The 24,790-nt window shown below is 41.1% G+C and overlaps 1 protein-coding gene across 1 annotated transcript in view; it reads right to left on the bottom strand.

The window, feature by feature from the left end:
• LOC128377457 (NACHT, LRR and PYD domains-containing protein 5-like) overlaps positions 1 to 24,790 on the bottom strand; it is a gene marked incomplete at its 5' end in the record, with an annotated part of 123,913 nt that overhangs the window by 28,620 nt on the left and 70,503 nt on the right. The window contains 2 exons of the mRNA XM_053337409.1: positions 14,043 to 14,216; positions 16,206 to 16,379. Coding sequence (XP_053193384.1) covers positions 14,043 to 14,216; positions 16,206 to 16,379 — 348 coding nt within the window. The remainder of the gene's footprint in view (positions 1 to 14,042; positions 14,217 to 16,205; positions 16,380 to 24,790) is intronic.

The following is a 24,790-nucleotide window of genomic DNA, read 5'->3' as shown; positions in this document are numbered from 1 at the left end:
GGAGAACTTTAAATGCACTTGTGATGTCGGTTTTTGAAAGCCATTAACCTTTGCCTGCGAGTTTAATGAGTGCAATAGCATGGTTTATGGTAGCGTAATGAAGGGAATACTATAATATAGTATATGTAGTTATATAATATATAACATAGGAATGAGGCTGTTAACGCTGGGGACGCTGCTGCCATGCGCAGCTGAAAGATCAATTATGACCCGCTGCTTGCCGGAGTATTTTCGAGTTGCTATACCGAGAGGGCTAATACGAAAGTTAGGGAAGGGAGGTTGAGAAAAGGGGCCGATCATGAAGCCTTGCTCGATCTTTTTGGAGAGTAGGCAATCGACAGAGCTAGGGTCGTTAGTGGCTGACTGCAGATTCCTACATTCGAATGAAACAGATGGTTCTGCTGATGTACCGGGGTGGAAGCCTTCCTTGAAACCGGTAACGAGAAATTCAACGAATGCTGGATCAGGGTGGTGACAGAGAGCAGCTTTCAATGCCATGATGTTTATAGGTGTCGAGGGGTGCTTACCTGACTTAAAGGAAGTGGGGTTATTCGGGCATGCAGACCTGGCATGTCCGCTGCCGCAGAAGGAGCACACATGAAGGTAGCGGCATTGAGACATTTTGCATCCTTCTTCGTTAAAGTTATTGCATGTATCGTGCGTCCGCCTTGGTGTAAAATGGGTCTGCCCCTCTTATCCACTCCGTTAATATTGGGTGAAAAGAGGGGGCGATTGGATGCGACTGGCCTGGGAATGAGAGTCGCTGGAGGGGCTGGTGATGTTATATGGGGAAGGGCATAACTCCTGGTCGGATTATGTTGGTTACCGGTCTTGGCCGGGATAGAACAGGTGGATGCGGGATGAGAAGGTGCGGCGCACAGGGAACAAGGCTGAGCGGCGCGGGCGGCAAAGATGCGACAATAAGTCTCGGTGTCCAGTGTGCTCCAGTAAGTAACTTCGTTAAACTGTTGAAGGCCGGCTGCTGTTTCGGAAGCGAAGTGGATATGATATTGGTAAAAGCCGAAACCGCCAAAACGGAGTGCCAGATTAAGGATAATTGACATATAGTCATCCAGTTCTTGGCGTTGTGCCGGAAATCTGGAGCAGAGGACGTCTCTGTATAAGGAGAATGTGTAAGCGAACTCCGTGGGATTAAGTTCCCTGAAGCCGGAGGATGATTTTTGGTAAAAATACCTTACAGGTTAATCTGTTTGTCTATCAACCAGAGATTGGTGGAGGGAGGGAAGGAGTAATATGGCTAGGTCGACATAATTACTGTCTAATATTTGTTTCCTGATATTTGTGGGGACGGGAGACGAGGGATGCGGGCGGATGCGTAGATGGATTGGCTGTAAGCAGGGTGAATCTGGCTGAATTGTGCGGTGCAGAAAGGGTGTGTCCTCGAAACACAGCGTCCTCTTTTGGCTGGTGGGGGAGGTGTACCTGGCGAGGTGGAGGAGTCGTCGGATGAACTGTAGTTTTGGAGGTTGAGGAGAGATGATCCGGGCGGGATGGTGACGATGGAGGACACGGAGCTTGCAGGAGTCGACCGTTTCCTTGGCTGGTTTAGGAGCCGGGATGGTGGGGCCTCGGGCACCGAGGCTATGGCGGCTTCTTCGGCTGGTTGGAGACCTTGGCGCTGGGTAACAGACATAGGAAATCCATGCCGCGGTAACTGGTAAGTCACTTTTGATAAGTAACTTCTTGATCACAATGGTTGTTCTAGTACAGACGGGAGAAACACGAATGCGAGCGAACAAGGGGGCAGATGGTTATGTCTGTTTATTATAGGTGTAATTGGTGTGTTCCCACTCCTGAAACTGCGCTTGTCAAGCTTCGATTAATGGAATATGATGCAAACGTTGACACTGTAAAAAATAAGCTTCAAGTTGTTAGATTAAAGGTGGAAATGGAGCATGTATCAAAGGCAAAGACTGTGGCTTTAAAAGAAAAGTTGGCCATAGAACAGGAAGAAGCAGAGTGGCATGCAGAAAAAAGGATGAATGGAGGCTCAACTGCAAGCTGAAAAGAAGCAGCGAGAAGCAGAGTTTGAGGCCCAACAAAAGAGGATAGAAGCTTCCATAAAGGCTAGAAAGGAAATGCATGCAATTCAGACAGCGCTTGCTGAGTCTGATGCTAAAATGGAGGCCTTGCAGAAATATGAATGCACACATGAAGGCAATAGCATCAGTGAAGTCAATGTGGAGGATGGTAAAGCAGATACAAAACCTACCTTTCAGCTACCATCACGACACGCTTTGCCAACAGCCAGCATTAAACATAATGTTCCACCAGCAACAATTCAAATGGCCACGTCTGCACCAAAGACCAGCAAGGACCAGTGATTGATGGACTTTGCCAAGCTATCTCTCAGCAAGCCAGTGTCACAGAGTATTTTGTGAAGAATCACAAAGCCTCTCAACTTCCCAATCTCACCATTCCAACATTGACGGATGAACCCCTGGAATACAAATCCTTTATTAGAGCCATTGAGCATGGAATTGAAAGCTGCACTGGTGACAATCATGATCGCCTTCAATTTTTGCTACAGTATACAAGTGGACCACACAAAGTGCCTAAGAGTTGCATCCACATGGAACCTTCAGCAGGTTATACCAAAACAAAACTAATGTTTAAGGAGTTCTTCGGTGATGACTTCAAGATAGTAGAAGCCTACATAAAGGAGGCTTTGGATTGGCCGACAAGCCAGAAGATGGTGTTGCTCTTCAGTCCTTTGCATTATTCCTCACAGGCTGCTCACACACAGCAGCCTGCACATTAGCACAGCTAATACAAAAGCACTGGCAAATAAACTTCCATATAAACTCAAAGAATCTTGGAGAAGGTTTGCCTGTGACCTACAAGAAAGAACAAAGGATCTAAGGATTTTGTGGACTTTGAACCAGCAAGTTAAGTATCTTTTGCACCCGCTATATGGAAACATAAAGGACAACACCATAAGCACGAAAGATCCTGTAAGATCCTGTAAACCAAAATCACAGAATGTAGAGACACTCAAACCAAAGAAGGTGTTCACAACAGCTGTTGTGTCCCCCAAGACAGAACACAACAAACCTACAACATCAAAAACACAACCCGTCTCAGTGGATGCTAGCAGCAAACCTTGTGTTCATTGCGATAGAGAGCAACACAGCCTCATTGTCTGCAAAAAGTTCAAGAGCAAGCAACACAAAGACAAGATTGATTTCTTGAGGAGCAAAGGTCTGTGTTTTGCATGTTTGAAATATGGTCATATGAGTAGCAGCTGCAAACAGAAGTTTCAATGTCAAGAATGCTCTAGACTGCATCACACACTTTTGAACATCACCCCTAAAGAAACAACAAAAGAAAGTTGCGAACAACAATCTGTAGCAAGCTCAAGATCCAGGTAGCTCTGCTACTTTTGCTACAGAGTCACTGATAAACCAACCTGAATGAGGTGAGAATTCCCACTATCCAAGCAGAGGTTGAATTACTCATAGGAGAAAATGTTCCCAAGGCGATGGTGCCTTGTTAATAGTGTGGACAATGAACCATACGCCGTGAGAACGATATTGGGCCAGACAGTGAATGGACCACTCAGATGTGGAAGTGACATAATGGAGACAAACACACTGTAGAAGACTACATGAAGCTGCTGGCAAGCAACTCATGGCAGATCTACCAATATGCAGGGTCTTGCCTGACGATTCTCCATTCAAAAGAGTTGGCATTGATTATTTCGGCCCGTTCCAAGTGAAAAGAGGAAGTGGCCAAGTAAAGAGATATGGGGTTATCTTCACGTGTATTGCCATGCGTTGCTGTGCATCAAGTTCAAGTTCAAGATATCTTTATTGTCCCCAAGGAGCAATTTGTGGTGCAGCCAGCAGCAAAACAATAGAAATGACAATAACAATTCCAGTTACAATTAAAAATAAACAATCCACAAAAGTACAATAGAGAATAACAATAAATTGTAAAAACAAAAAAGTTAAAGTGACCACAGTGTGTGCAATCCACCTTAAAATGGCTTAAAAAGGCTAAGAATCATCCGTTATTTAAAAAGGCCAATGGCCGCTGGAACCCAGGACTTTTTGAATCTGCCTGTCCTACATCTGTGTTTACAAAATCTGTGTCCGGATTGGAGCAGTTTGAATTCCGATGCCAGGGGATGACTGGGGTCAGACAAGATTTCTTTTGCTTTCCTCAGGGACCTACATAGTTTTGTGCAAAAGGGAATCAGTGGAGTACCAGCGATTTTACTAGACACATTGGCAATGCCCTGAAGTCTGTTGCGGTTCTTTAAGTTAATTGACTCGAACCAACAGATAAAAGCAAATGTAAGAACAGATTCTATAAAACATTCTCCTGAACCTAGTGTCAATGTTCAAGTTACTGAGCTTTCGAAAAAAAAGTACATGCGCTGGTTGGCTTTTTTGCACACAGCATCGACCTGATATTCCAAGGACAGCCTGTCGTCAATCACTGTACCAAGGTATTTGTACTGCTGGACCCTCTCTACAGCTTGGTCGTTGATTGACAGGGGAGTGGTAGCTGCACTGGACTTCCTAAAATCAATTTCCTTAGTTTTGGAAACATTAATGATAAGGAAACACTACTTGCACCACTGAATGAATTCCTCCACTACGGGGCCAGGCACAGGGTCGTAATGACTAAGGAGGGACATGATCACCGAATCATCTGCAAATTTTATAATAATAAGTTATTATAATAACTTTATAATATGACGCTTCTCATGTGATCTTTACTCCACACTGATACATGTCTCAATGTAATCAGATTTCTTGTCAGAAGTGGACAAGTCAGAGAAATGTATTCAGATAACAGAACCAACCTCCAGTCAGCTGACAATGATATGAAGAATTGAATTGATCAAAGAATGGAACATCAGCAAGATTGAGAAACACTTGCAACAGAGAGGTGTTCAGTGGCATTTCAAGCCTCCAGCAGGTTCTCACCACGGAGTGTGAAAAATCCTGAATATCACAGTGAAGGAGCAACTTTTGGATGAAGAGGGTCTCCACACCTTGCTTTGTGAAGCTGAGGTGGTCATAAACAGCAGGCCCATCACGAAGGCAGTATCAGACCTCAATGATTTAGACAAAGACCAATGAGCGTTGTCGCCCTGTAACAAAGCTGTGTCTTCTTCAGGAATCAGAAGTTGGACTGTTCTGAAGCCAAGACCTAATTTTGAATGGGGCAAAGAACAAAGGACTTCCTTCACTAAGTAATAGTAAAATTATTTAGGCTCCTTTTTAGTTTAAGTTGACACTTTTTGAGTAATTGTTTTCAAGGACATTGATAACAATTAGGGGCAATTTTTTTTTTCTGATCAAATGTTTTATTTTGTAAGGAAAGGTATAAACATACAAAATGCAGAAGCGAAGAAAATACAAAAATAAATAAATAGAAATAAAGTAGAAAAATACATGTACTTGCACATATTATAAAAAATTTGCATATATGCATATACACATAAACAACCAACTAAGATAAAATAATAATAGAAAACAAGTAAATATATACATAATTATAAAAAATAAATAAATGAAATGAAATATAATTTGAAATAAACAATTTAATTAATTAATAAAATATGTATATAAAATAATTAAATGCGAATATAATGAAATCATGGCAAAAGTCACAGCCCCAAATAAAACCCACCCGCCCCCCTGGATCCACAACTCCATATCTCAAACAATATTACACCTGTGATCCATGGAGGATAGTTAAGAGTGAACACCAAGCCTTTATTGCCGACTCTGTTGCTCCGTGGATCCCAGCTGTTGACAACTCCAAATAAACAATGTCCAAATATGTTAAAACTAAGGCTGTTAGTGTTAACGTGTTAATCACGATTGCATTAATGCAATCCATAACGCGTTAATGTTTTTTAATCTCATTTTAATTTTGCAAGCCTTTTTGTCCCTTCTACTCCCCCGTAGACGGCTCCTCTAGCTGTAGCGCTATGCTTTGAAGTGGCCTCCTGCAGTAAACCTACCGCGCTGATGGAAAGTAAGAGAGCTACTGGACTTTTGAACGGCTTGTTTAACTTTAAAACACTTCCAGACGCTTCAGTTGACAAGTCAAAAGTAAAATGCAACCTGTGTCAAACGGAGTTTAACTACCACCGGAGTACGTGGAGTTTGAGTTAGCACCTCCACGCTAAACACCCAGGTGCAGCCAAGCGAGCCTCAGCTCCACCAAAGGACCATTTTGGAGTGTGGGAGTCGCAGCAGAGCCGTGATTGATTCCCAGTTAAGACACTCTGGTAAGAAATGCTTTTACATTATGGGCTTAAAACTGCCTTGAAACGTAAAATAAGAGGATTTAAACCCTTCAACAGGCAGGGAAAATGAAAATGAGATGTAAGTAAAATATTTCCACTCATATTTTTAATATATTGTAACGTCCCTCAGTAAACACTGAGGCGTTAACCGGTTTAGCTGGCTCTTTATTCCTTTTTATTACACAGTCTACTGTGGGCCGTAGCCAACGCTAAAACAACAAAACCTAATGTAGTAGCTCCTTAGCCACACACGTGCTGCCGTCTTCTTCTCAGAGGCTAACAATAACAACACACCTGCACGCTAGCTGCAAGTCTCACTCTCAAGACGCGTTCAGACACTCAGGAAAAACAGCACTTTAACTGAACAGAACAGAAACTGGCTTAAACTCTCAAATTTTATAACACAAAACAGTAACATGCCTAGTTCGTTACAATATTTTGGATTTTATGAGTTGTATCTCCACCAGGATGCGTTGCCCTTATCAAGGTATAAAATGGTGATAATGATAAAAACACTTACAAGTGTTATTTAACATAGAAAAGTGATACAATCTGGTCATTAATATCACACATACTAGTTTCTTAACTGATTTTTATAAATTCTATCAAAGTATAGACCTACCACAAGCTTCAACATGATGTTAAAGAGTCTGTATCTCCTGGTGCACGCTGCCTGTTTAAGGGTTAAACATGCAATTCAAAATGTGATTAATCGCGATTAACTATGGAAATTCTGCAATTAATTGCAATTTTAAAAAAATTAATCGTTTGACAGCCCTAGTTAAAACCCATGCTCGGAGAGAAAGTGAATGTGGAGATTTCCAACGCATGGCAACTAGTTTTTTTGCAGCCGTAAGTCCAGCCAACAATGCTCTTTTGTCCCTTGTCAAACCCAGCCCTGACAAATCATTCAAAATGAGTACAGCAGGTGAACAGGGCAACCTGATCTTAAACAATTTAGAGAGGTTAAAGGCAACCACCTTCCAAAATCTGGAAACTGGGGCACAATCCCAGAACATATGAAAATAACTTTGGAAGAACAGTGCATGTAGGGTCCTTAATCGCCTTCATCAAATGAAGCTTCCTAGGCGTTAAATACACCCTATGTATAACATTGTAATGTATTTGCTGATGATCAGGGTTTCTGGATGCTAAGCCTATATTAACCCACACTTTATCCAAATCAAATGTGGGGTTCAGATCTGGAACATCTCTCCTCCACATCACTTCTAATGCCAGAGGTCTGTAAGAATACCGCAATAAAAACCAATAGAGTCTCGAGACAAAACCACATGAGCTTCTAGCAGAGTGGAACAATTTACGGAGTGGATGTGGTGTTAGTGGGCCCTGTAAAGGGACACCATTGTCTTTTAAAGTCGATCTCAGCTGCAAATAGAAGAAAAAGGAGGCACGTGGTATACCATGCTTAATACATATGTCCTGAAAAGAAAGTAACCCCCCCCTCCATAAATATCACCAAGAGTGTGAATGTTGCTTTTTTCCCAGTCAGAAAAACGGATAGGACAGCCGCCAATTAATAGTCTATCGTTGTTAAAAAAAAATGGAGTGTGTGGACCCCACCCAGAAGAGCAGCCAGCTAACTTCTCCACCTTCCTCCATGTTAATAGTAGATCGAGCATCGAGCTGACAAAATTGACTCTGGGCAGAATATTAATTTTAATTATAGCTATCCGGCCACAAAGTGAATTTGGCGGGCCAGACCACCTGTCCAGATCCACCATGACTTTGTTAAGTGTGTTACCATAATTAGTTTTAGTAATTGTCTGTATGGAGGAAGAGATATCTATCCCCAGCCAAACAAGATTTTTAGCAATTGGACTAGAAGCAGGGATGGGAGCATTACACATTTAAAGTTAGCAAAGCCGATTTCTGCAAATTTATTTTGAAACCGGAAATCTTACCATAATATTCAAAAGTTGACAAAATGTCAGGGATACATTGCAATGGGTTGTTTAAGTATAGTAAAACATCATCAGCATACAGAGAGATGTGATGGTGCGTTCCTCTGATGGAAATTGGAGAGATTGTGGGTGAGCTGCGGATGGCTTGTGCTAGAGGCTCAAGAGAGGGCGAATAACAGAGGGCTGAGAGGACAGCCCTGTCTCAATCCTCTTGAGGTGGCAAAGGGAGGAGAACTAGTTTCGCCTGTGAGCACTGCAGCTGTTGGGTTTTTACACAGCACCTTGATCATGTTAATGAATGGCAAGCCGAACCCCATAAACTCAAGCACTGACCACAAAAAAGGCCACTCCAGAGCATCCAGTGATAGGACAGCAGCAGGGGAGCATACGTTTTGAGCACAAGTTATAACATGTAATAATCTTCTAATATTATCTGTGGCCAGTCTAGATTTTATGAACCCTGTCTGGTCACAATGAACCAATTCTGTCATATGACCTTGAAGCCACTGGGCCAGTATTTTTGCGTAAATCTTCAAATCGCATTTAAAAGCTAAAGAGGCCTGTAGCTGGAGCACTCTACCGAATCCTTTCCCTTTTTCAGAAGCACTGAGATTATTGCCAAATTAACATCCCTGGAAAAAGATCCCAATTTGATTGAATATTGGATCGTATCCACTAACAGCGGGCTGATCAAGGACCAAAAAGTGAGATAAAATTCAGGTGGAATCCGTCCGAGCCTGGAGATCTACCTGTACACATATCCCTTGCGGCTGCCTCACACTCCTGTAATGTGACAGAACTAACTTACCAGAGTCATCATCACTGAGGCGAGATAGTCTGATCTTATTCAAGAAATTATTGCAAACATGGTTGTGGAAGTCACTTTCTGATTTATATAAGTCCTGATAAAAGGAGGCAAAAGAAGCGTTTACCTTTTTTGGGTCACATATAATGTATAATGCCATCCTTGTCTTTAATGTAAAAAATATCAGCAAAGTGCTCATCCATCCGAAGTTTCATTGCTAGCAGATGACTGGGTCTTGAGGAGTTAAAATAGCAAGTTTGCCTTGTTTTGTGCATGAGGAATTCTGAACGGCACCTCAGAAGAGAGTTAATCTCTTTTTTAATCAGCTCCTTTTGCAGGGCTAAGTATTCGTTAAAGTTACATTGCAAGATAGTATCAAGGGTCGCATATATTAATTCTAAAGCTTCCAACTGGGCTGTTTCGTATTGAAGCGTATAAAGTAGTGTTACTCCTTATAAAACCCTACACTGCCTCCCAAAGTATCCTTGGATCGGAAACAGAGCCAACATTAAACTCCAAAAATTCCCTGAGATTAGTTTCAAATTGAGCCTTGAATTTTTTTATCTCTCAATAAGTGTCAGGATCCAGTTCGCCCGTTGCTCTTTTTCTGTCTCCATGTTTTCTTTCCCCCGGGGCTGGGCGGGGCCTTCTGGTAGTTTCTGCATCCACCCTCCTCTGCACACCTGAGATTCATCAACCTCGTTTCCTGCTCTACAGCATTTATAAGCCGGTCTCCTCCTCAACTCATCGCCAGTTCGCTGTTTCATCCACAGTGGTAACGCTCTCGGCTCTTCGACCCTGTATTTTTGTATACCTTGACCCAGTTTTGGAGTTTTTGGATTTACCTTGCTTTGGTCTTACCTGTTTTTGTGTTTCTCCTCTCTACCCAGCCATTTGCCTGCCCTCAGCCTCGCCTCGCCCAGCCCTGTCATCTCCAGCTGCATTTTTGTTTCTGTTTTTTTTTGTCTGAATAAATCGTCCTTGGTTTCAGATCTGCATTGTGGGTCCAGTCTTTGTTCTGTTTAGAAAACTCCTGACAATAAGGATAAATTGAAATGCCATCTGGGAGCTTTAGTGGGAGAAGGACAAACAGTAACCGAGCAATATACTGGTTTATGATCAGACCAGGTAACCAGGATATAATGAGCATTTTGAATATTTTGAAATAAATCTTTTGAGGCAAAAATAAAAATATATCCTCGAAGGATTTGTGTCTCCCTGAGTAAAATGAAAAGTCCTTTTAAAGAAGTGTTTAACATACGCCAAATGTCAACCATGCCTGTGTCGGTTTCCCACTGGCGCAGAGCCTCAGACGCAAGACATTGGTCCCTACTCTCGATGCCACCTATTCTGTCCATACTGTTGTCACATACCGCGTTGAAATCTGCCCCTAGAATTAAATGAAATCCTGTGAGATCAAGCAAAGATTTAGTTAATAGATCATAAAAAGCGACAAACGCATTAGGGGCATAAGCAGAAATAAGTGCAATGTTTTCCCATCCATGCGAATCTTGGCAATGGCTATCCGACCCTCATCATCCGCTCAAGAGTCAATCATGTCAAACTTTAGTTTACGTTTACACAGTATCATTACCCATTTACATTTTGTAGCTGCAGATGAAGTTATAACAGGGTGATATCTATATTTTTCTTACGCAGAAACTCTAGTACAGTGGTTCTCTTATGTGGAATGTTAAGACCCCTGGCATTGACTGAAATGAGATTAAGAGCTGTCATACACTGAAATATATAATGAAATAAAAAATGGAGTTGCCCCCACAGCAGTGAGAGAGATGTCTGGATGTCTGGAAGAAAAACAGCCCAAAACAAGAGAAAACAAAAAACACCAAAAAGAACAAAGGAAGGTGAGGAAGCAGGGTGCTAGCAAACCTTCCTGATAAATCCACAACTAGATAACTAACTCAAGGAACAAAGAGTTTCAGGCCACTCAAGTGTGGCAGTGACACCACTAGTTATCAAAAACAAACAAAAAAGCAGCAGTGTGAAGATTTTTCTTCAACATTAAAGCATCTGCCTTATAACAGTATGGGACATCTTCAGCACCCCATGACACCTCTGAACATGCCCTCCACCCCACATACACACCTAACTTACAACCTAGGCATAAATAATAATGCGTCTCTGTTAATAATGCACATACCGTCTGCAGATTATGAAATAGTGTGGACCTGTAAAAACAACCATGATAACAATAGCAATCATGAGGCTACAGTGGTAGATCTATGCTATGAGGTATGTTACAGGTAGTGGGGCATGACATAGCCCAAAGACTGGGCAAGGAAAGACCATCTCCAACACCCAGTATAATAAACCACAGATGTTCATATTAAAAGTCTATCAGAGAGGGAGAAGGCGAGTGAAACATAGATCACATTGTCTGACCCAAGTCACTCAAGGTACAAGAATTAAAAAGGGAGGGCGGGGGGGTGTACATCACAGCTCAAAGGCTGGGGGCAATTAAAGGTTTTTGATGCATTTCAGAGCCTTCTTAGGATCTTCAAACCAATGCTTTGTCCCACTTGGAGTTGTAAATGAGAGCACAGCAGGATAGCTGATGCCAAACGGGATCTTGGCTGAGTGAAGCAGACACTTACACTCATCGCATTTTAATTGCATGTTTAACCCTTAAACAGGCAGCGTGCACCAGGAGATACAGACTCTTTAACATCATGTTGAAGCTTGTGGTAGGTCTATACTTTGATAGAATTTATAAAAATCAGTTAAGAAACTAGTATGTGTGATATTAATGACCAGATTGTATCACTTTTCTATGTTAAATAACACTTGTAAGTGTTTTTTATCATTATCACCATTTTATACCTTAATAAGGGCAACGCATCCTGGTGGAGATACAACTCATAAAATCCAAAATATTGTAACAAACTGGGCATGTTACTGTTTTGTGTTATAAAATTTGAGAGTTTAAGCCAGTTTCTGTTCTGTTCAGTTAAAGTGCTGTTTTTCCTGAGTGTCTGTGAACGCGTCTTGAGAGTGAGACTTGCAGCGTGCAGATGTGTTGTTGTTGTTGTTAGCCTCTGAGAAGAAGACGGCAGCACATGTGTGGCTAAGGAGCTACTACATTAGGTTTGGTTGTTTTGGTGTTGGCTACGGCCCACAGTAGCCTGTGTAATAAAAAGGAATAAAGAGCCAGCTAAACCGGCTAACGTCTCAGTGTTTATTGAGGGACGTTACAATATATTAAAAATATGAGTGGAAATATTTTACTTACATCTCATTTTCCATCCCTGCCTGTTGAAGGGTTTAAATCCTCTTATTTTACATTTCAAGGCAGTTTTAAGCCCATAATGTAAAGCATTTCTTACCAGAGTGTCTTAACTGGGAATCAATCACGGCTCTGCTGCGACTCCCACACTCCAAAATGGTCCTTTGGTGGAGCTGAGGCTGGCTTGGCTGCACCTGGGTGTTTAGTGTTTGGAGGTGCTAACTCAAACTCGACGTACTCCGGTGGTAGTTAAACTCTGTTTGACACAGGTTGCATTTTACTTTTGACTTGTCAACTGAACCGTCTGGACGTTTTTTAAAGTTAAACAAGCTGTTCAAAAGTCCAGTAGCTCTCTTACTTTCCATCAGCGTGGTAGGTTTACTGCAGGAGGCCACTTCAAAGCATAGCGCTACAGCTAGAGGAGCCGTCTACGGGGGAGGAGAAGGGACAAAAAGGCTTGCAAAATTAAAATGCGATTAAAAAATATTAACGCGTTATGGATTGCATTAATGTAATCGCGATTAACGCGCTAACGCTGACAGCCCTATTTAAAATGTTTAAATCTCTCACCTGTATTGTTTTCGTGATATTTGGGAGTACGTTGTGGCTTTTTTGCATATTTCATTGCCTTTGTTTAATACGTGATGATCTGTGTGGGTGGGGTTACCTGTGGAGCCATTCGGTCAGGCAAGCATGAAGTGGAGACACACAGTTTTTTGACCTCTCTACCTCCTTTTTATTTTCTTATTTTAGGATTAATGTTTGTACCGCTGATTAATTTTTGAAGTAAACAGCTGAAGCGAATCAAGAGGATTCTGTGGAGGTTTTTTTGTCGTTAGTGCAACGAGGGAAGGATTAGAGCATCAAACTAAGGCTTTGTTAATTAGGAACCTACAATGAGACCTAACTGCTGTTCAACATGAAGCAGTGTTCCTCAGTTTGTCAGAGTGACACAGAAACAGGCTAAAGAACAACTTTAGGTCCACTTACTATATATTATATTATATCATATTATATTATATTATATCTATTTAACAAACATTCCTGCTGTGTATCTACTGTGTGCTGCTCAGAAACATATGAAACATTACTACTGGCAGAATGTTATTTATTCATTATTTGTATCTGAAGGATATTTATTGATATTCTGATTGTGAATTAATTAGTAATAACTCTGAATATGACCAGAGTGTTATTAAATACTGATTTGTTTTATTAGGTTGAATGTTTCAGGAATAATTGATATGATGTAACTCAATAAACTAAGTAAACTCATATCAAACCAGACGCTCACATGGAAATGATGACACATTATGTCAAATATAAATATGTTTAAAATGTGACAGACAAACTCCTCCTTATGTTCATTTGATCCATAACAACATATAATATCCATCCATAATAACAGTTAATGGAGGAAATAACGAAAGAAGAAAAATGTGTCTGATAAATGAAGAAAGTTGTTTCTGTTTCTTTTGTTGATCAGACGGATAATTAACAGATTTTTAACTAGATGATGAATCAGAAAACTAAATATAACAGAGAGACACACTGGAGTTTATTCTGTCATCTGTCTCCACTTCAAACTTGAAGCAACATTAGCAGCTGATTATTGTTATTGAGATGCTCTTTTATGGCCAAGCCAGGTAAATAGAGATATGTCTGTGTGTATTATATTATATTATGTTGCTGCCCTGAGGAATTGTGGGACAGCATTATCTCCTTTTCTTTCATAAAGGATGGTCAGGTGTGCTAAAGGAGGTTAGTTTCTACACATACCTGAGAGTGTCCAGTCTCCACTGTGGATCCTCCAGTCCAGCAGACAAAAGCTTCTCTCCTGAGTCTCCTGGATGATTGTAGCTCAGGTCCAGCTCTCTCAGATGGGAGGGGTTGGACCGCAGAGCTGAGGCCAGAGAAGCACAGCCTTCCTCTGTGATCAGACATCCTGACAGACTGGAAATATAAAAATATTGATTACACATTATACATTGTTAACAAACTGTTTTTGATCATATAAATACCAGAATCCTACAGATGATGTACAGAAGGATTGACAGTAATCTAAATGTAAATCAGCATGCAAATTATCAACTGTATAAAAAAAGGTCTCAGAACCAGTTTTTTGTCATTTTCAGAACATGAAAACTGTAGATTCTCTATTCTGACCTGAGAGTTTCCAGTGTACAGTGTGGACTCTCCAGTTCAGCTGAAAGCTCCTTCACTCCTGAATCCTGCAGGTTGTTGTCACTCAGGTCCAGCTCTCTCAGATGGGAGGGGTTGCAGCTCAGAGCTGAGGCCAGAGAAGCACAGCCTTCCTCTGTGATCAGACATCGTGACAGACTGGAAATATAAAAAGGTTGATAACACAATGTTTTTAATCACATATGGACCAGAATCCTACAGATGTGCAGAATAATTAACATTTATCTTTATTGTCATTGTTCAGTACAACAAGACTATACAGTGGGGAGTATTTGATACACTGCCGATTTTGCAAGTTTTCCCACATACAAAGCATGTAGAAGTCTGTAATTGTTATCATAGGTACTCTTCAACTGTGAGAGACAGAAACTAAAACAGAAATCCAGAAAATCACATTGTATGATTTTTAAGTCATTATTTATCATTTTATTGCATGACATAAGTATTTGATACATCAGAAAAACAGAACTTATTATTTGGTACAGAAACTTTGTTTGCAATTACAGAGATCAGATGTTTCCTGTAGGTCTTGACCAGGTTTGCACTGCAGCAGGGATTTTGGCCGACTCCTCCATACAGATCTTCTCCAGATCCTTCAGGTTTCGGGGGTGTCGCTGGGCAATACGGACTTTCAGCTCCCTCCAAAGATTTTCCATTGGGTTCAGGTCTGGAGACTGGCTAGGCCACTCCAGGAACTTCCTTCTTACGGAGCCACTCCTTAGTTGCCCTGGCTGTGTGTTTCGGGTTGTTGTCATGCTGGAAGACCCAGCCACGACCCCTTACTGAGGGAAGGAGGTACATGGCCCCATCCATCCTGCATTGTTTCCAGGGGTAGGAATAGTCTCTCTCTTTATATATATATATATATACACACACACACACACACACACACACATATTTTTGGTCACATTGTTTTCCTACACTAGGTTTAGGAGTGCTGATCATTTGTATTTCTGTTTTTGTTAACACTAGAGTAGTTAGTTACGTTTTCATTTTCGAAATATTTTGATTTGTTGTTTATTTTTCACTTTAGCCATTAAACAGTTAGCTCCGTTTTATTTGTAAGGAGTCCTCTTTTTGTTATATTTGTTTATTGGTTTGTCAGCAACCGGCGGCCCTTTTCTGTTGGCTTTATTATTAATTCCCATTTGTCAATTAAATATAATAAATACCTCTTTACTTTTACAATCCTTTCTATCGGGTTGTGTGTGTGTTACTTTCCCTTTTCCCTTACAAGCTGGGTTTGTAACAGTGTGAGACTGTGGTCCCAGCTCTCTTCAGGTCATTGACCACGTCCTGCCATGTAGTTCTAGGCTGATCCCTCACCTTCCTCATGATCATTGATGCCCCACGAGGTGAGATCTTGCATGGAGCCCCAGACCAAGGGAGATTGTGCCAACAGTTATTGCCATCTCACCAAGCTGCTTGCCTATTGTCCTGTAGCCCATCCCAGCCTTGTGCACGTCTACAATTTTGGTCTGTGAGAGCCGGAATTCTTACTGGTTGGTAGGTGATCAAATACTTATGTCATGCAATAAAATGCAAATTAATTATTTAAAAATCAAACATTTGAGATGTGATTTTCTGGATTTCTGTTTTAGATTCCGTCTCTCACAGTTGGAAGTGAACCTATGATAAAAATTACAGACCTCTCTCTACATGCTTTGTATGTGGGAAAACCTGCAAGATCGGCAGTGTATCAAATATTTGTTCTCTCCACTGTAGATGCTTAATCCTGACCTGAGTGTTTCCAGTGTACAGTGTGGACTCTCTAGTCCAGCAGAAATCTGCTTCACTCCTGAATCCTGCAGGTTGTTGTTACTCAGGTCCAGATCTCTCAGACTAGAGGACTGGGAGCTGAGAACTGAGGACAGAGCTGCACAGCTACTCTCTGAGAGGTTACAGCCACTCAACCTGAAGAATCAATGAACAAGTTTTATTTTTATTAAACATATTTGAAATAGTTCATGTATCCAGTGTTTCATCCACTTACAGAGCTTTATTTGAAGCTTTGACCACTGGCAGAAGCCTCAGAAGAGCTTCCTCTGAAGCAGAGTATTTCTTCAGGTCAAACACTTTCAGATCTTTTTCTGATGACAGTAAGATGAAGACCAGAGCTGACCACTGAGCAGGAGACAGTTTATCTGTGGAGAGACTTCCTGATCTCAGGAATTGTTGGATCTCCTCCACTAGAGAACGATCATTCAGTTCATTCAGGCAGTGGAACAGATTGATGCTTCTCTCTGCCGACATGTTCTCATTGATCTTCTTCTTGATGTACTGGACTGTTTCCTGATTGGTCTGTGAGCTACTTCCTGCCTGTGTCAGCAGACCTCTTAGGAGAGTCTGATTGGTCTGCAGTGAAAGACCCAAGAGGAAGCGGAGGAACAAGTCCAGGTGTCCATTTGGACTCTTTAAGGACTCGTCCACAGCACTCTGGTAGAAACGTGTCTGGGATGTTGTTTGTTCTTCTGCCAGCAGATTGACTCCAGACTTGATGAATGTCAGATGGACATGAAGAGCAGCCAGAAACTCCTGAACACTCAGATGGACGAAGCAGAACACCTTGTCCTGGTACAGCCCTCTCTCCTCTTTAAAGACCTGTGTGAACACTCCTGAGCAGACTGAGGCTGCTCTGATATCGATGCCACAGTCTGTCAGGTCTGATTCATAGAAGATCAGGTTGCCTTTCTGCAGCTGTTCAAAAGCCAGTTTTCCCAGAGACTCAATCATCTGCCTGCTCTCTGGACTCCAGTGTGGATCTGTCTCAGCTCCTCCATCATACTTGACGTTCCTCAGTTTGGACTGAAGCACCAGGAAGTGGATGTACATCTCAGTCAGGGTCTTGGGCAGATCTCTTCTCTCTCTTCTTTTCAACACATCCTCCAGAACTGTAGCAGTGATCCAGCAGAAGACTGGGATGTGGCACATGATGTGGAGGCTTCGTGATGTCTTGATGTGGGAGATGATGGTTTTGGCCTGCTTCTTATCTCTGAATCTCTTCCTGAAGTACTCCTCCTTCTGTGGGTCAGTGAACCCTCTGACCTCTGTCACCATGCCGACACACTCAGGAGGGATCTGATTGGCTGCTGCAGGTCGTGTGGTTATCCAGAGGCGAGCAGAGGGAAGCAGTTTCCCCCTGATGAGGTTTGTCAGCAGCACATCCACTGAGGTGGACTCTGTAACATCAGTAAGGATCTCAGTGTTGTGGAAGTCCAGAGGAAGTCGACACTCATCCAGACCGTCAAAGATGAACACAACCTGGAACTCTTCAAACCTGCAGATTCCTGCTTCTTTGGTTTCAGTAAAGAAGTGATGAACAAGTTCCACCAAGCTGTACTTTTTCCCTTTCAGCACATTCAGCTGTCTGAAAGTGAATGGAAATGTGAAGTGTATGTCCTGGTTGGCCTTGTCTTCAGCCCAGTCCAGAGTGAACTTCTGTGTTAAGACTGTTTTCCCAATGCCAGCCACTCCCTTTGTCATCACTGTTCTGATTGGTTCATCTCTTCCAGGTGAGGCTTTAAAGATGTCTTCTTGTCTGATTGTTATTTCTGGTCTGTCTGGTTTCCTGGATGCTGTTTCAATCTGTCTGACCTCATGTTCATCATTGACCTCTGCAGTCCCTCCCTCTGTGATGTAGAGCGGTGTGTAGATCTGATTCAGAAGGGTTGGGTTTCCTGCTTTAGCGATCCCCTCAAACAGACACTGGAATTTCTTCTGCAGGTTAGACTTGAGTTTATATCGACACTCTGCAGCTCTGAACGTTCCTGAGTGAACAAACAACAAATGAAATCAATCAGATGATTCTACAGTAAATTGGTAGAATGTAAACATTAAACTGCAGATGTTTATATTTTCCTCCACTATGAAATCTATTCAGCTCATCAGTTGATGACAAACAGTTTCTGACTGTTTTCAGCTCAGAAGAATTCATAGATCTGATGCAGATGTGTGCATCATATTAACAGCAGAGTTTTAAATATAAACCTCTCCCATGTTGCCTCCATTTCCTCTCCATCATGTTAAATCTGTTAAAATCCTCTTACTGCTCTGCAGAAGCTCAGCCAGCTTCTCCTGCTTCATTCTCCTCAGGAAGTGCACTGTGATCTTCAGAAATGCCTCTCTGCTGCTCCTCCTCTGCTGTTCCTCTTCACCATCCAACACCTCCTCATCCTCACTCTGACTCTCTAAGCATTCTGCGTAATCTGAACTCAGATCCTTCTGGATCTTCTTCAGCTCGTTCTTCACAAACCTGCTGATGTTCTCCTCCAGCAGCTGGAACAGAATCAAATGTAAATGTAACTGGTAGAAGTCAACATCAGATGATCAGTGACAGACTGAAAAGCTGCTGGTCTACAGAGTGCAGCATGGAGACTGTTAGGACCAGAATGGTAGTTTAGTATTTAGTCTGTGGCTGTTGTAGTATATTGTATCTGCTAAAAAGGGAACTTGATTATTGACTATTATCTGCTAATGATAATCAAAACTGAGGGCATTATGATAAAGGAATTGTGTGTGATTCTGCACTTACGGAGACAATAAACACAGTGGTGATCTAATGACTATATATTGAAAATATGTGATTAAATATACCATACTTTTATTATTTTAAAAGACGTAAGAAAAGCAACTGAACAGTATTGAAATTGAAATGACCTATACTGAAGCAACTGAATACTAGCTGAATGGTCTGTTGGAAACTCTGGTGGAAAAATACTGAGGTTTGAGGACTGAGTTTCCAAAACTGCTCACGAATGAAAATCTCATGCCCAGCATAAGGTTCGTTACAACCGAAAGTTGGGTGAAGTAGCCACCAAAACGAAGAAGCTGTACTACCATGAGATAAGGTTGTTTTGAAGGAAAACTGATTGGTTGAAATTCACTTGGCTATAGCGGTAGTCAGCACAATTATTAGTATAAAAAGAAACCCTTATCTCAAATCATGGTATAATTTTTGCATGGTTTGGTTCCGGGTTTTGCTGCTGGCAAGAAATTCATTGGATGCACACTGCATTCAGCTTGATTGAATATTTTGAGACTCCAACACCTTTTGAAGTATTAGGCATTATTTTGACACTTACATTTACTTACTTTACATTTACACACCTTAAATATGGAGTTCAGCTGTGTTTGATGCTGCTGGACAGACTGACCACTGAGAACCTCTGAGCTCTGCTGATGAACTCTGTGAAGAAAAGATGAAGTCTCATGTTGTAGAATTTTTGTTACTAGAAGTTTCTGAAGAAGTAGAGACGACGGAGTGATGAATCTTTCTCTTTTACTCAGTACATGCCAGCATGGAGAAGGACACACAGTCCTTCTACCGAACAACAAATAGTTTCAGCTTCTATACTGTAAATCCTGGTGGAAATTTGAAGAAAGGAAGTTTATAACGTTTAAGGTTATAAAGCAGAGATAATAAAAGTCATTGTATAGACGCCCATAAAAATCCTCACACTCAGAATAAATAATGACACTCAATGTTAAAGGTGTTGTATTCTATCACAGTGGATCCAGGTAAAACAATTCTGTCTGACCTCTGATCATTTGTCTCTGTAAAGACTTTTAGGACACTAGGTCGATCATTAGACCAGTCACTCTTCATGGACACACAGCTGGGTTCAGGAGGATCTGGTCTCTGCTGATGGATCCTGATGGAAACAGAGAAGAGATAAAACAGGTGTAACTACAGTGTTGATCCTGAAGATTGTGTGTTTTGTTGGAAGACAGCTACGACACATCAGGTGTTTCTACATAAACCTGCAGTAAGAAACTGATCCACACAGCTACAACAAACTGACATTGTTAGCTTGGCTAACTAGCTTAGAGAGCACAGATGCATCTCTGATCTTCCAGGACACAGTCTGCTCAAACATGATCTCCTGCTATGAGTTTGGTCTCATTTCTATCAGAACTAACAACACTGGGCTCATTAAATTAACTCTGAAATGTGGGACCACAGTGACATCAGTAAGAAGAAACCTGCAGTCAGACAATCAGTCAGAACGATCATATCAACCTTAAAACATACTGAGATCTGATGATGTGGTGCTGTACTTCATGTTTTTAACACTACAGAGAAAGAATGAGAAGTGGTTCATGACTTCATGACAAAGACTTCAACATTTTCTGAGGTGTGATGGAAACTAACAGAAACAAAGATTTTACATTCTTACCTCTGATCAGCAGATTTATGTCCATCACTGAACTTCTTAGGTTCAAACATCGACAGCAGATTCTTGACAGACGGCCGGTTGAGTTCATCAGAGTCTGGTCTGTGCTGCTTCTCTGTCCTTCAACACAACACACACAGAGCTTTGAGTGTGAATAATGATGGTGGAGTGATGTGAGTGGAGAACAGTGATGGACAGTTCGAGATCCTCATCTCACCTCTGAGCTTTGGTCTGGCTGTCATGTTCCCCACACAGAGAGCTTTTAGAGGGAGGGACTCCCTCCTCTCTGTCCTCACTCTGATCCATAGCAGAGAAACACCTTCACACAAACACAACAACATGCTCATTCATTACAACCAGCTGCACATCACACACACACTGCTGTCTATCACACTGTCCTTCTTTATTCTACCACCAGATGGCGCCACAGTTAGTCATTACTGTAAGATTTCCACTGTGGATACATGTTGAAGAAACTGCATTAACTAGATTCCTTTTCATACAGTTGTATTTTTGTCCACTACAGAGCTCATACAGAGCTGCCAACTCTCACGCTTTCGGCGTGTGACACACGATTTTGCCTGTTTTCACACGCACTCACGCCATACATCCATTTTCTCACGCAAAACAAAAGACGATCGGCTTTCTATCGCTCAATTGCACGTCATGTCTTCTTTTTTATAATGTCACGTCAGCAGTTTCTACCTGCTGAGGAGATCTCAGTCTGAAGTATGAGATGGGGGGGGGCTCAGGTCTCTCCATAGACTGTATGGTCTCCACACTGAGCGCCTGAGATAGGAGGAGCAGATAATCTAGCTCTGTGGAAGCCTAATGATGCCAAAAGTAAAATGAGTCGCACTACAAAATTATAACACTATTTATATTTTGTTCTACTTGTGTATTTATGTGATACAGGATTTGTGCAATTTACTTTTATTTATGTTTATTTATTTATTTTATTTTATGTTATAATTTGTGATAATTAGATTCTTTATTTACTTTATATTTAGGGCCCAAGCACTATACAGTGCGAAGGCCCTATTGTAATCGTGCCGATTATTATTAGGGCCCAAGCACTATACAGTGCGAAGGCCCTATTGTAATCGTAGAGATTATTATTATTATACAAAACAAACGCCTTTTTGACAGCCTAAACGTGCCCCAAAACTCACGAAAATTTGCACGTACATCAGACCCGGCGAAAAATTTGATATTTTATGGTCCGCCAAAATGGCTGTCGCAAAATGGCTCAATAGCGCCCCCTAACGAATATAAAAATGTGAAAGATTGACGTACATGAACGAAATTTGGTATATATATGTATCATGTCCAGACGCACAAAAAAGTCAGTGGGACCCATGACGTCACTCCAACAGGAAGTCGGCCATTTTGAAAAATATGTGCGATTTTGGCGATTTCCACGCCTCGTACTTTAACGAACTTGTCCTAGGGATTTAATCCGACCGACTTCAAATTCACTCAGAAACATCTTGAGACATTGGAGATAAAAAGTTATCAAAAACTTTCTGATTAGGGATCCGGTTCGGCCGTGGCGGCGCCGACAATTTCCTTCACCATTCGATCCTTCGCCATTAAACAGGAAGTCCTTATAACTCCTCCAGACATCGTCCGATCTACACCAAATTAATCACGCATGTAGAGGGTCCCGCCCTGAACACGTATATGCATCAATACTGTGTCAGCTCCATAGCGCCACCTACTGGATACAAAAGTGCCCTGTTGAAAATTGAAAAAAAATTGAGCCCCTCAAGTCAGATTGACATAGATAAACGAAATTTGGTACACATATGTATCTTGTAAAGACGCACAAAAAACTCTCTTGGACCCATGACGTCACTCCAACAGGAAGTCGGCCATTTTGAAAAATATGTGTGATTTTGGTTTTTTCCACGCCTCGTACTTTAACGAACTTGTCCTAGGGATTTAATCCGACCGACTTCAAATTCACTCAGAAACATCTTGAGACATTGGAGATAAAAAGTTATCAAAAACTTTCTGATTAGGGATTTGGTTTCTTCGTGGCGATGTGAGGAATTTTGATGTTTTGCCATTAAACAGGAACAGCTGGCCAAATGGGGGTACTGCACCCCATAGAATATTAATAAAATTGAGCCCCTCCCTCCAGATTGATGTAGATGAACGAAATTTGGTAGACTTATGTATCATCTAAAGACGCACAAAAAAGTCTCTTGGACCCATACCCTCACTCCAACAGGAAGTCGGCCATTTTGAAAAATATGTGCGATTTTGGCGTTTTCCACGCCTCGTACTTTAATGAACTTGTCCTAGGGATTTAATCCGACCGACTTCAAATTCACTCAGAAACATCTTGACACATTGCAGATGAAAAGTTATCAAAAACTTTCTGATTAGGGATTTGGTTGCTTCGTGGCGATGTGAGGAATTTTGATGTTTCGCCATTAAACAGGCACTGCTGGCCAAATGGGGGTACTGCACCCCATAGAAGATTAAGGAAATTGAGCCCCTCCCTCCAGATTGACATAGATGAACAAAACTTGGTATATATATGTATTGCGTAAGAACGCACAAAAATGTTTCTTGGACCCATACCCTCACAAGGCAAAGTGGATCAATAGCTCCCCCTAGAATATTTTAAAAATTGAGCCCCTCGACTGAGATTGACATAGACAAACAAAATTCGAAATGAAATGTGTATCGTGTAAAGATGCACTAAAACTAACTCCTACTAGAAATTTAATCTGATCGACTTCAAATTCACTCAAACATCTTCAGATATTGGAGCTGAAAAACTATCAAAATCTTTTTTGATTACTGGTTGCCATGGTGATATGGAGATTTTTTTATGTTTCGCCATACAACAGACACCACTGCACCTTCTATGAAATTAAAAAATGGAGCCCCTTGACTCAGATTGACATAGACAAACATGTCTCTTACTCATAAGGCCACAGGAAGTGATCTTTGATGACCATGAAGCAGGACATTTCTGTAACTTTAACAGACATGTTCCAATCTGCACCAAATTGTCATGGCACCACTTATTGGCAACAGTAAATATGCTGTAATGTAATGGGCTGAGTGTGTTAACCCTAGAACAGACAACAGAGGCAGGAGGTTGTAACTGGTTTTAAAATAGTTTTATTGCAGGAAGGTAACTGGGAGACTGCAAACATGAAGAAGCAGATATTCAGAAAGGTGCATTACTGACAGAACAATAAAACAGTCAACAAGAACTGGAAGGCATGACTGTCTGTATCAACAGAGTCTACGATATTGTGATACAGAAATAATCATAATTGATGACAGCTGGTCTCACTCGTCTCCACTCCTTCTGCAGAAAGTGACAGGACAAGAGAGGAGACAGAGGAGAAAGCACAACTACAGGAGACAGATTGAGTTTTGACAGCGTTATGGAAGTTAATGACAGTTGTTGGAGACAATGAACTGAACCTTTCATGTAAATACCAAACCAATCAGCAGGGCACCGCAGGGAATCGAACCCAATCCCAGTATAAACCAGGAGTACCATTACCAGTGCCTTTTGCTTTTAGTCTGAACATGGTAGGTAAAGCAAAACCTACATTAGCAACAGCATTTTATTATATGTCAAAATGACAACTACAATTTATTTGTTCAACAAATATAGAAAACTATGCAAATAGTGCAGTTTTGAATAAATGGTTCAATGGGCCAAATATTTATCAATACATCTAGATGCTGTTGTAATGTAGGAAAAAGAAAACCTATTTTTAAAATTCAACATAATAAATAATAATATAATAAATAACATAAAACACAACATCACATACAACATAGATAAAGCCATGCAAACATCCTCTAATGCACACCATGGGTCATGTCATATTACAAAATACATAGTTGAGTGTTTTGACTACATTTCAAAAAAAATATATATATAATTCATGATTTCTGACAATGATTTCAATTATTCATCAAAATAAACAAATCACTTTTTGACCCATGTTGTATACATTAAAGCATTACAGAACATACAGCTGACCACAAGACTGACATCTACAACTATAATGACCACTAATTACAAGTCTACAACTAACCAACCACCTATTAGTCTGATACATTATTATTATTATCATTATTATTATTATGATTATAAAAATATTCCTACAT

Source organism: Scomber japonicus, chromosome 17 (assembly GCF_027409825.1).
Source record: "Scomber japonicus isolate fScoJap1 chromosome 17, fScoJap1.pri, whole genome shotgun sequence".
NCBI classification, from domain to species: Eukaryota; Metazoa; Chordata; class Actinopteri; order Scombriformes; family Scombridae; genus Scomber; species Scomber japonicus.
Note: the sequence above shows the minus strand (reverse complement) of the source record. Positions and strands in the feature narration are given on the sequence as shown.